At 54.0% G+C, this 12,232-nt stretch overlaps 1 protein-coding gene across 2 annotated transcripts; it reads right to left on the bottom strand.

The window, feature by feature from the left end:
• Positions 1–227: 227 nt before the first annotated feature.
• Positions 228–11,397, bottom strand: IFITM10 (interferon induced transmembrane protein 10). Of its 2 annotated transcripts, none has more exons than XM_032690490.1 (3): positions 11,130–11,397; positions 9,668–10,082; positions 228–1,111 (listed from the first exon to the last, which is right to left on the bottom strand). In XM_032690490.1, the coding sequence occupies exons 1-3, from the start codon at positions 11,273–11,275 to the stop codon at positions 962–964; spliced, it is 711 nt and encodes a 236-aa protein (XP_032546381.1). In that variant the 5' UTR covers positions 11,276–11,397; the 3' UTR covers positions 228–961. The 2 variants fall into 2 exon arrangements, with proteins under 2 accessions (XP_032546381.1, XP_032546382.1); XM_032690491.1 differs by having other exon boundaries at positions 11,062–11,155.
• Between the last annotated feature and the right edge of the window lie 835 nt (positions 11,398–12,232).

Below are 12,232 nucleotides of genomic sequence, written 5' to 3'. Positions count from 1 at the left end.
GTCTGCTTGCCATTGATCTTCCACCACAGGAGTCACTGAGGTCTCTACTCTCAAATCTGGATCTGCACTCTCCTTCACGGCTGCATGTGGCCCTGACCTGCAGCAGCATCCCTCACTCCCGCTTTAAATCTCTCCCAAGCAGCTGCTGGTGACATTAGCATTTTCTCTTGCCAGCCCATAGGGACCATGAGCCCAGCCCTCGTAAGGAAGGAATTAACCCATCAGCATCACATATCAGAGGTATCTCTTTATTGACTGTTCACAGAAATACAGTAGCACTCCACTTAGGTGGCTTAGGTGAATTCTCCAGGAGGTGCCCTCCTTCTCAGCACTGCTGGGAGATCCCAAGGAGAAACCTGCCCTTTAACACTTCGGGGCTTCTCTAGAGGCTTTGGAGCTCCCCAGCATGAATTTCCTAACACCCTCAGCTCTCCAGGGGTTGGGAGTTGTTTGAACCAGTGGATGAAATTCAAGAGAATAAAAGGAAAAGAAATCCCCTTAAGCTGGGGGATGGTGGGGAGGTCTGAACACACCTGATATGTTATGAGACAGTCCTGCCTTGGTCCCCATCCATCACTGCATGTGTCTCCAGCTTCACAGGATCCCCCTGCTCACAGAGCTCAGCTGTCTGCCACTAGGCGTGTGTCGCTCTGGGCTTTCCACACTCTTTTCACACAGCTTGTTGGCCATAAAATAAATATTTCTTGGTCTATTTTTGTCCCTGTACATGTGCAAGAGTGAAACCCTTTCCTATAGCAGTTCACGTACCATTTTGGGGCAGGAAGGGTATGCTCAGCTGGGTTGATAAACTAATATAACTTTTATTTATGTACTTTTTTTTCTTTCTTTTTTGCAATCAAGGTGTAGTGGGTTTTTTTTGCATGTCCTTGCTACAAGAAACAACTGCAGACACTTCTGGCATAGAGGCATTTTGGCGGCGGCCGCTGCTGTTGGCCTCACTCTAGTAGTCAGTGAGAGGGTATCGCAGGAAGATGAAGATAAGGATGATACAGAAGGTGGCAAGGGCTGAGCTGGTGATGTTAAAAAGCCGGGCTGTCTTGGCATCTTCAACTGCTCCATTTAAGTCATTGAGGAGTTTCTTATCCCGGACCTGAGACAAAAAATAATTAAATAAAGTAATTGTATTATGTATGAAAGATATAACTTATTGGCTGAATGCAAACCCAGTGCACCTGTACATGGTTATATGTACAGCAGGTGGGGGCTGGGCTGTGCCTCTTTGTATTTGAATGCTTGGGGTGCCATAAAACACCCTGTGGTGAGGTTTGCACTCTGCCTCTGCTATGGATTGAGCTTGTGAAGCCAAGTACTCTGGGCTGGAAATTTCTGGGAGTGGAGAAGACCTGGAAGAGTGACCCATTGCTGTTACCAAGCAGGCAAACCAGGTCCCTGTGGTCCCCAGAGTGCGTCAGCATAATTTTGAGCCTGAGGGTCCACAAGGGAACTGAGATACTGTTGTGCATCCCAGGCACACTGGCACTAAAGCACAGTGCCTGCTGTGTTGTAACCCCCTGGCCCTGCAGCACCAGGCTTTGGCTCACCCAGCCCACAAGTGAGGAGACTGGCTGTTGTTCCAGTGTGCATCCCTGTGCCTCCATCTGCACTGAGGGGCTGAGCAGGTGAAGCCTGGCACAGCATCCTACTGCAGCTTCAGGGTTGCGCATGAGCCTCCAGCATATTAAGTAGTCCCGGGTTAATGAGTTCCTTTCCTTTTGCAGGTCTTATGCGGCTTGTGTAGCGTCTCTATTCTGACAGCACAGTCTGCTCCCTTCAATATCCTGCAGGCTGGGACTTTCATGGGCTTGCCTTGGGACAGCTCTGCAGTGCATGGCAATGATTGCGCAGGTCCATGTCAGTGGCCTGTCCCCACCTCCTCCAGGCTGCCAGACAGTGCATGGCACTGCCAGGCAGTGATGCCACTGGCAGGCAGCGATGGCATTACCAGGCAGCAGATGACACTGCCGGGCAGCAGATGGCACTGCAAGGCAGCAGATGGCACTGCCAGGCAGTGATGGCATTACCAGGCAGCGCATGGCACGGCCAGGCAGCAGAAGGCATAGCCAGGCAGTGCATGGCACCGTATGGCAACCATGGCATTGCAAGGCAGCAGATGGCACAGCCAGGCAGCGATGCCACTAGCAGGCAGGGATGGCACTATGAGGCAGTGGATGGCACAGCCAGGCAGCTGATGGCACTGTCCACCAGTAGCAGCTCTGCAGTTTGATCCCAGCAGATGAGGTGCCAGGCTCCATCCCTTCCTAGCAGGGATGTGTCCCTGTCCCCAAGCTGCCCCCTCAGCCAGCACTCAGCATACTCAGGCAGCTGGAGCCACAAGGACAAAAGAACCAGGAGAGTTGACCCCTCATCCCTTTTCCATATCCAAGCCCAGGGTCTGGCAGGGCCTGCCCCACTGCTCGCTCTTGGGTGGGGGCTGTGTGCCCTTCACAGCCTGTCTTGGTCCCGGCAGTGAAAGCCCTGCTGGGCACTGCCAGTCGGACACTAGATGTTGGTGGCAAGATGCAAAAACCAGCACCAGAGTCATACCGAGGAATATTAAAAGGCTTTTATCGACCAGGAGCTTTCTGAAAAGACTCTGTGATGGATTCAGACCACGTCTTACAGACTTTTTCTCTCTTCTTCCTGCAGTGCTTACGCATGGGACTGTCCTGAAAGCCTTCTGCAAGCTGCTGGACATAAGAAAGGGTTGCTGAACCTCTCATTCCCCTGGAATGATGCTGGTTCATGGGGCTTCCAAAACCATCTCTCAGACCCTCAAGAAATGTTCCTCTCTTCTGTCGCACCAGTGAGGACCTCTCTGCAAAGGCAACTCCTGATCTTCATTAATCCCGGACTGTGGGCAGGGAGGCTGCTGTTGGCACGAGGCCCACAGGACGTGGCGCTGGCAGGCACATGGGCAAGAATGAGAGCTCTGTTTTCATTCTCATATTAAATCTTATGGTGCCATGCCCTCGGCCTCTGATGTGCCCCACTCCTGGGAGCCTGCAGCTGGAGCTGGTGCCAGCCACCCATCACTTCACTGTTGAGTGCTCAGCTCAGCATCCTTCTGGGATCAAAAGAGGGGACAGTCACAAAACTGCATGTGGCTCTGTGGCATGCTCTGCTGGAGCTCTCAGCAGTGGAGATGATCTCTGGGAAGGCAGCAAGCTGGCAGCATGGGAGCCCACATGCCTTTTTGTGTCAGCTGAATGTCCGGGATGACTCACATCTGAAATTATTCAGTAAGTTTAGCATCCTCCCAGAATCGCCTGGACTCAGCAGCGCCAGGCATCTGGCACCTTCTCATCCACTGGTGAGAAGCAAGGAGGTCTTTGCAACCAGAGCCCCAGGAGTGCTGGATTCAGGCCAGAAATCCCGCCTGCTGCTCCCAGCAGACTCTTTGAAGCTCTCACACGCTTCCTTCTTCCCAGCGATGGGGCTGCCTCAGGCAAAACCTACATGGAGCAAATGCCTTTTGCCCCTTCCTCCGCTGTAACCCAGCCACTGCTGGGAGAATTTGCTCTCTGCCGCGGGGGAGGCGGTGTTTGCCACCAGCGTTTACCAGGCAGACAGAGGTTTCTCCAGCAGACCGGCATGGCCGGCACACCAAGCTCTGCAACCCTCCTGTAGCCAAGCTGCTTTAGCTTTGTGGGGCCGGTTCTTCTTGGCCCCAGGAGCTCTCTCCTACTCCTTGTTTCATGTTCCCCCTGTCCCTGGGGTGCCCTGCCACCCTAATTTCCATGCCCAGCCTTCTCCTAGTGCTCCAAGCAGCCTCTCCCAGTAGTGTCTCCCACCTCCCACCAGCTCACACTTGGGACCAGTGCTTTAACAACACACTTCAGGAGCACCTCTTCTTGACTTTCCTGTGGCTCTCCCTTTGGCCCTGTTCCAGTCTTGCTGCTGCTGCTAAACGTCCGTAGTGAGGGGTGCCTGGGGCTGCCCTCTCCCCCATGCCACCATTTCCTCACAGTTCCTTTTTTTGTCCCTTCCAACTCTTCTCTTTTTTGTTTTTTGGGCCCAAACAATGGTAGGATGGCTGCCTTTGACTCCTACCTAAGGGCACCCAATGGCCTCCTCTCCCTGCACCTCCAGATGGTTCCATCCACCCACTCCTACCAACACGGAGTTCTGCCTGCATTCCCCATCTCCAGCAGCCCCCTGCTCTTTCCCTTCCCTATCTCTGCCCTGGGTCTTCTCTGGCTGTTCTGGCCTTGGCTGCCTGGAATCCCCAGCCTCACTGAGTCCTTGGTCCCCTTCCTCTCCTCCATTAGTACTTTCCTGTGCACCTACAGCTTCAGTGGTCTCCCCTATGCAAATCATCCCTGATTGTCCATTATAATTTATATTGCAGCAGAGCCTCTAACTGCCAGACAAGTGCAAGGGCCCCTGTGGCACACAAGTGCAATGAAAAGGAGTTTATCCTTACAAACCACTCACAGCTTCAGCCTCCCACATCTCTCCAGGGCAGCCTTGTCTCCTTTTGCATGGCCTTGCACCCTCAGGTGCTTCCAGATGTCTCCCTTTAAAGTCCTGCTGTGGTAACTGATCTGGGCTATGGAGGAGCTCTCCCGGAGAGCAGACAAGTGTTTCAGCTCCTTCCCTGCTTTGTCCTTAAGGAAATGCTGGTGTCTTTATCATAGCCTAGCCTCAGCTTTTCCTGTTTTCATGCTCCTGTGGCCACCATCATCATAATGTGCTGACAGCTGGTGCATGAGCTTCTGGGAGCCCTGGAAGCTGCTTCCTTCCATAGCCAATGAGATGAGGCATGGTCAGGGACAGGTCCTCAAGGTCACAGAGTGACCCCTCACCCCAGACCCAGGTTGTGTGTTTCCTTAGTTACAGACTCTTATCATCACTTTGACCTCATCTTGCCTAAAATTAGATGGGGATTTTTGGCCCTGCTTTGCACTGAGATGACTGGTGTGTGAGGATAATTACTTCTGCTGACTATGGGGTTTCCCTGGGCACCCCAAAGCTCTGTGTGGTGGCCTCTTCGGAGATCCCACCCTGGACAAGGCAGGGCTCACCTCTGATACAGGTTGACAAGTTATACAGTTTCTTTCTTCTTCCATGCCTGTCCTCACATGAAACAAATACAGCTTTTGTGCTCTAACGTGCAAACCTTTCTCCTCTCCTCTCCCACGGGCAAAAGGCGGTGATGGCCTTTCCGTTCATCCATGGTTGACTGTCACCTCCCTGCTGCTCACCTTGTCCTCCAGCATCTCCATTTTACCACGTCCTCCCATACCTCCAGCGTGCCAGTGCCCAAGGGTTCTTTCGCTCCTCCCCTGATCACCATCCTCTGCCCTTTCTTCCCTTGGGGTTTTGCCTTCTGCTTCCTCTCCAAGTGCTGCTCTTGGTTGCTACGTACCCTTCCCCAGCAGTCACCTATCTTCTCTCTGCCCTGGGGCTTGGACCCTCTCATTTTTAGGAGCAGGAAACTTGCTGCTCTAGTAAAAAGTGCTGCCTCAGCTTGCAGAAGAAGACCAATGGTTTGTTGAGAACGAGTCTAATGAGGCTGTATTTAAGGCAGCCTGGCAGTCCACAGTTTGTTGTCAGTAAACCCATTTCTACGCAGAGCTCTGTGTCCCTACACATAAGGAGCTCTGGAGGGGATCCTTGGATTTATTTGCTCTGTGAATTGCTCAAGAGCTCTCCAGCCCACATACCTCCACCACACCGGCACTGGCATCACGGGACTGTCACCTCAGCATTTCACCCACCTCCATAAACTCCTGCTCCTCCCGAAAAGCAGGCTGAGAGGCTGCCTGAGAGGTTGGGTGCGGCAGCTTCTCTGCTTCTCAGGGTTAATAAATAGCTAGGGATTTGTGCTGGTCTGCTTCCACTCAAAACAGGAAAGATCAACAAGTGGCAAGAGGGGAAGGCAAACAGTTGTGCCAAGAGCTGTGTGCTAAGGGCTGGGCAGAAAGCCGGCAAGAGAACTCGACATATTTCGGTGACCTCAAGGGACAGGAAAATTCTGCAAGCAACATTGTGGGCTGCTGGTGGGGCTTAAAAAGCCAGCAGGGCTTCTTGGCATCTTCATCTCTATACAGCCACAGAGAAGCATCTGTACCACGGCTCATCTCAGACCCCAGCTCCTCTGATCTACTGCCTCATGGCATAATGGGTACTGAGAAGGACTTGGCTCACCCCAGCAGTCTCCAGAGACAGACCTCCTAATGACTGAAGCGAGATCTCCTGCCACCGGGCACTGATGCATCATTCATTACTGCTTGGAGCTGGGAAGGAGGGAGGGAGGGAGGGAGCTGCCGAATATCAGGCCATGACATTTGCTTCTGATCAAAACAAACTGAATCCAAAGTGTTGCTGTTGGAGTGATCATCACATCTGTGCTCAGCTGCGGTTAAGGTTACTTTAGGGTTTCTAATTTCCCTGGTCCTGCTGTTGGTCTCTTCTTCCCCAGTACTCCCCCCACACACACAGTTAGATGTGAGCGCCTTGCTTGCACTCTGTGAGGCTGACCTTGAGAAGCTAGAAATGACCCCTGGAGGGATACATGAGTTGGTGTGACACCACTGAGGATCTGGCCTGCTACTGGTGTAAATGAAGATGAGGCATGCAGTCGCACTCTTGTTCAGAGTGCTTGGCTGGGATGTCTGTCACACAGAGGACTTGGTTTGGATGTCACAGTCTCTGTCCTCACCTGACTTCATGTGTTTCTTTCTTCATAAATTCTTTGGTGCTGGGGTAGCGTTTTTTGGCATTTTTTAGTAAATGGTCATCACCATGAAATAGCATTTTCCTGCAGAAAGAAATCTAGAAGGCTGTAGTTCTCATGCAAAAGGCCAGGCAGACGTGCCTGCTTTCCCACATGTGGCTGAAACCAATAAAATAGGGCATGAGGAAGGAGATAGCTGTACAGTAATATTCAAGTGTACCAAGCATATATCTGGCTTCCAGTGTGGGCATTATGCTGCTGAAACCAGTGGAAATACTAGGGTGTGCTCAGATATATACTGAAACATCTCATGGACTTGGGATACAAAGGATGTACTGCTTTATTAACAGTATGAATCTGTCAAAAGCAGATGACCTTCATGACAGGGAACTGAAAATGCTATTTCTGATAATGTAAACAAGAATTCCTGGGGTTGCTAGATGTTTCAGTTATTTAAAGGAAACCTAAAAAGTGTAGCCCAGGAACCACTTAATGGCATCAGTGCACTGACGGTCCTTCAGCCAGGAAACCTTTGCTCCACTGGCTGAGGGCTCTGCTGGGCTCAGGAAGGGTAAGGTGCCACTCCACTCTTCTCACTCCTGCAGCACATTAGTCAGTCTCTTCAGAGCACAGACATCCTAGAAAGGGTGGGACTTAAGTATTTACTGCTCAATTGTCCTTACATTTAATTGCAGAGGAACAAGAGAAGTCTGCTTAAAGGGACATCTGTCCTCAGGACATTTTTTGCTCCTACTTTCTCTGAACTTCCTGGGAGAAACATTATTGACGGTAAAAGATGAAAACATGCTTCAGGAGAAATAACCCTGACATCCAGCCAGGCTAAGATGTTGTGAAGGTCTCTGCAGTAGCTGTGAGTGAGTATTCTGCCTTTCTGAACATCAGTCTTCCCCACAACAGACCTGCTACTGCCCCAGCATCCTTGTTGCCTCTTATCACCCATCCCCATTGCCTCTCATTGCCCATCCCAACAGCAGCTCGTGAGAGCACTCAGCATCCCTTCAGTCACTTGCTCGCTCTGTCCTCTGCCTCTGAGGAACATTTTGTTTCTATTTTCCCCTTGCCACAGAGTCACAGCCACTGGGGATCTCCAAGATCAGAGCAGAGTTATTTCTACCCGATCAGCATTACCTCTTTTTGGGTACCGTGGTTATATCTGACCAGCTACTGCCCCCTCAGTCCTAAAGCCAAGGCTCGTTTTTGACAGCCATCTTCTATTTTCTTTTCCCTGATTTGGAGCACATTTGCCTTTTCACCTTCCTTCACTACTGCTTCTTTTTTTCTTGATGGAGTTTCTGTCCTCTAGATCTTTACAGACAGATGCTGGGCCCACGCCTCTGCTCTGTTGCAGGCCTCAGGTTACTTCTGGGCTTTGACCTTCCTTCTACCCCATGTCAGGGAGAGTGAAGGGTCCAGCCTCTAAAAACTTTACAGGTGGCAGACCCTGCTTTGTCCTGGGGTAGGGTCAGCCTTGACCTCGAGCTCTCCTGCCCCCCTGCTGCAGCAGCAAGGGACCACATCTACCCAGATACTCATTTGTAGCCTCTTCTACGTGAAAGATGTCCATCATTAAAGGCAAATACAGATGAGAAAAGGCTTAAAAAATAAGGAGGAAGCCAGTTTCTTCCCTTGCTGGCTAAAGGAGAGGGAAGTGTTAAGGGACTCCCTCCACCCGCTTGTGTTAGGCTGCTACTGACTGGATTTGCCCTTTGGTCAGTCCTGCTTTTGGTGATGCTTTGCCCTGGCATGATTTAGGTTATTAAATGCCTCACCCAGGCAGCAGTGATGCCTCCTGCATGGGCAGTGGATGGGTGCTCATCTCCCATTTTGGGCAAGGGGAAACTGAGGCAGACACCACAGTGCCAGTGCTGAGTGAGCCCAGGACACAGGTCCCCAAGCCTCTCTGATGGAGACCCTGACAGGGTTGGGAGCAGCCTCCTTGCAGTGCTGGGTGCTCACAGTCCAGCTCAGGGGAGCTGGATGGGGTTAATTGATCTGCTTCTGTGACGAAGCCCGTCTGCGCCTGGCCTTCCTCTAAATGCTGCCTGCCAAAACAAATCAGCCAGCTTCTCTCCAGGCCACCCAGCCGCCCCGGGCTCTCTGCACATCCATTCAGTTAGTTTTGCATCTGGCAGGCAGGGAAGGGGAGGGCAGCCCAAACCCCTCACTCCTGGCAGCTGCCAAGGGGCTGCCTGTTTGCCGGGCACCATCCCTGCCGAGTTGCTCTCCCCTGCAGCTACCAGGAATAATAACCTGGTCCCATTCCCATCATGGGCTGTGCTCCACGCCATCATGCTCTCCAACAACACGGCTCTGTATTCCCCCGGCCCCAATGCTGTGGGAAGCCCCCTGCACTTTCTTCCACCTCCTCATTCCTATGATGCTGGCAGGTTGTCAGGGCTTGCTCTGGGATTTACAGGGCTTGGGGTGGGGAAAGCTGGCCAGCAGCTCTGGTGTTTTAATTTAGGGAGAGGGCAAGAAAGAAACAGGCAGGATTGCCCTGGACCTTGTCAGCTGCTTCCCTCCTGTAACTTGCCAAGCGATGGCTGATCCTGATCAGCTGCTTCTTACTGCTTCTGCCTGACCATCCAGTGGTGCTGGGTCCTATCCTGATGATCTCTAACAGACAGGATCCCAAATAAAGGACCTGGTGCCACTGTGTCTGTGGGTGCAGCACGAGCCAAGCCAGCCCTGTGTTGCCTGCCTGTCACGCTGCCGCTGTGGTACAGAGGAGCCTCTGAGGGTACTCGGAGTAAGTCAAAGCGCCTCTTACCCACCTGAAGTAACATCCCAGGCTCCAAAACACACCTCGGCTCTTCCCATCCCCGTCCCCATTGGCTGCAACCTCTCATTTGGGTGGCAAAGATGTGTTTCACATCAGGTGCAACCCCCAAACGCTTCCCCCCTCTCCGGTCACCCCTTACCCCGTGCCTTGTGCTCGGTACTCACTTTCAATGAATAGGCCAAGGCGATGAAGCCAAGGCAGCAGAAGTTGAGGTATACAAAGTTGAAGATGGACCAGAGATAGTAGTCGTTCACCTCGGTGGTGTCGGGGTAGATTTCGATGACGGTGGTAGGGTTGGTCATCGTCTTCTTCTCCACCGAGTGCTTGCACGGGACTGCCGGCCGCAGGCTGTCCCCTTTGCAGCTCTTGCTCTCCATGAGATAAACGGCAGAAGAAGGAGACAGGACAGGCGAAGCTTGCCGGAGAGCTGGGGGCTTGGCGATGCAGGCGAAGCAGCCCTGTGGGGGACCCTGGGGGGGTCTCGGGGTCCAGGCCACCCCCTCAAAGGGGCATGGCGGGCCCAGCGGGGGGTCCTGTGTCCTCTCCGTGGTGGCTGCCGCGGCGTCACCGCGCTCTGCCCTGGCAAAGCGAAAGCACCCCCGTGAAAAATGGGGGTGAGGGGATGGAAAGGCCAGGTGAGGGGGAGGGAGAAGAAAAAGGGGGGAAGGAGCAGAAAAGGGTAGACGTGGGGGGAAGGCAGGAGAGAGAGAGGGACCGGGAGACAGAGGAGAGAGCGGGGAGAGGAGTGAGGGAGTGGGCAGAGAGGAGAGAGGGAGGAGAGTAGGGCAGGCAGGAGGGGGAGGAGGGAGCACCGCTACACCCGGGGACCACGACGCCGCCGCCTCGGCGCGGAGCTGCCGCCGGCCCCGGCCCCGCGGCGGGGGCAGAGACGCGGGCAGCGGCAGGACCATCCCTCCCTCTCTTCCAGGTCCTCCCCCCTCCGCTGCCCGCTGTCCTGCGTGACCCGAGCCCGAGTCACCAGTGGGGAAATTTATTTTTTTTTTATTTATTTTTTTTTTTTTTAGAAAAAGGAGACAAATAAAAGCAGAAAGAAACACTTGGGAGGCGCCGGGGGGCTGCGGGGGAGTTGCCCGCCCGGCTGCGCTGCAGCCACCCGCAGCCCTCCCTGCTCGCCTGTCTGTCTGTCGGTCTGATTGTCGGGGCCTTCTCCTCTCTGTCCCATGCCGGGATGGGAGCGGGTGGCTCGGCTGCGGGCGGAGCGGGTCTCCCGGTGCGGCAGAGCAACCCACCCCTCCGCCCTCCCTCCGTCTCTCCTGGGGAAAGTGAGTATTTTGGGGGGGATTTTTTTTTTTTCCCTGAGTCCTAGTCTCTGCGGGATTCCAAATGGGGTTGCATTTCCCGGTTCCTTCTACCTGCCAGCAGGTTCCGCCCCCCCCCCCATCCCCTACCTCCCCCCCCTTTTTTTTTTTTTTTTTTTTGAGAATATTGTGGCCGGAGAGGAGGAGGGGAAGAGGAGATCTAGACAGAGGATGGGGAAAGGGATATTGGAAGAGGTTCACCTCCACCCTAGCTTTGCAAATAGGAGAAACTAGTCCACCTCTGACTGCCCGTCCGTCGGTCCATCCGTCTCCTCCGAAGGCATCAGGAGGAGCGAGGGATACTCACAAGGAGGGATGCGGGGAGTCGCTGCATATCCGGCTCAGCACTGCCTCCGGCTCGGCTTCCTCGGCGCTGGAGTTGCGGGAGGAGGAGAGGGCGGGGGGGGGCACCCATGGACTAGGGGCGGGCAGGGGGCGGAGGGGGGCACCCATGGGCTAGCGATGGGCAGAGGGGGAGTTAGGGAATGGGAAGGTCAACCTGCAGCCGCCTCCCTCCCCCCGAACATGCTTCACGCAGGAGAGCTCCTCCGCGTCTCAGCCCTTCTCCTCGTGTCCCCCCCACTGGGACGTCACCTCCTGCTTGGAGCATCCTGGTAGCGCCCCGCTGGAGAGGGGCATCTCCTGGGCCTCGGTCGAGCGGCTTCCCCGAGCATCAGAAGGGGATGGTCGGCCCGATTCTACCCAGTATCACCCACAGAAAGCTTTGCAGAGGGGACTCGCTGCAGCCTTGTTTTCGGGTTCACTTCCATGAACCTGGGTGAAAAACTAAAGCAAGTGTGGTAGGAGTGCGTGGGGACAACTGGAATTGACAAGGGGAGGTGGTGGCGATGCAATGCTGTGGGGAAAAAAGGGCTCTGCTCATGGGAAGACGAATGGAAAGGGAATAAAAGCATAAAACCTGAGTGGGGGGCAATAAATCCTTCTGACACTGAGCAAATCCCAGCGCAGACAGGGGTGGGAGCAGTCGGGCAGCAAAATGCAGAGCATGCGGCTGCTTTAGGGGAGGGAGGTGGGGATGTCACAAAGGATGGTCAAGACTAGGAGAATTTGGCCATGCCCACCCAGGCTTAGCACAGCGTCAGGGAAATGCTTGCTGCCTCCCATTGCTAGCGCTCTGGGAGCTGCTTGGAATCCCAATTCTAGGGTGCTGCGGTAGCATCCCCCCAGGGATGCGATGATGGAAAGCAGCCTGCGCCACGCAGGGACAGCTTGCAGGTCATTCGGGAGGATGCAGCTGTGGCACAGGGAGGGTGAGGACACGAAGACACCCTGTGTCACCCCGCAGTGATAGAGCCCAGCCTGGCGCAGGTGGCCTTGGGGCAGCAGCCAGCTCAGCTGTGGTGCTGGGGAAGGATAGCAGAGAAATCCCCAGAGTACTGGAAGTAGGGT

The sequence above is a fragment of the Chiroxiphia lanceolata genome, chromosome 6 (genome assembly GCF_009829145.1).
Source record: "Chiroxiphia lanceolata isolate bChiLan1 chromosome 6, bChiLan1.pri, whole genome shotgun sequence".
NCBI classification, from domain to species: Eukaryota; Metazoa; Chordata; class Aves; order Passeriformes; family Pipridae; genus Chiroxiphia; species Chiroxiphia lanceolata.
Note: the sequence above shows the minus strand (reverse complement) of the source record. Positions and strands in the feature narration are given on the sequence as shown.

Coding starts and splice junctions, on each gene's coding strand:
- IFITM10 (XM_032690490.1), bottom strand. CDS start 11,275: ATGGGTGCCCCCCTCCGCCCCCTGCCCGCCCCTAGTCCATGGGTGCCC. Junction 10,083..11,129: donor GACTCCCCGCATCCCTCCTT/GTGAGTATCCCT, acceptor TCGCTTTGCCAG/GGCAGAGCGCGGTGACGCCG. Junction 1,112..9,667: donor CCTTGGCCTATTCATTGAAA/GTGAGTACCGAG, acceptor TTTTTGTCTCAG/GTCCGGGATAAGAAACTCCT.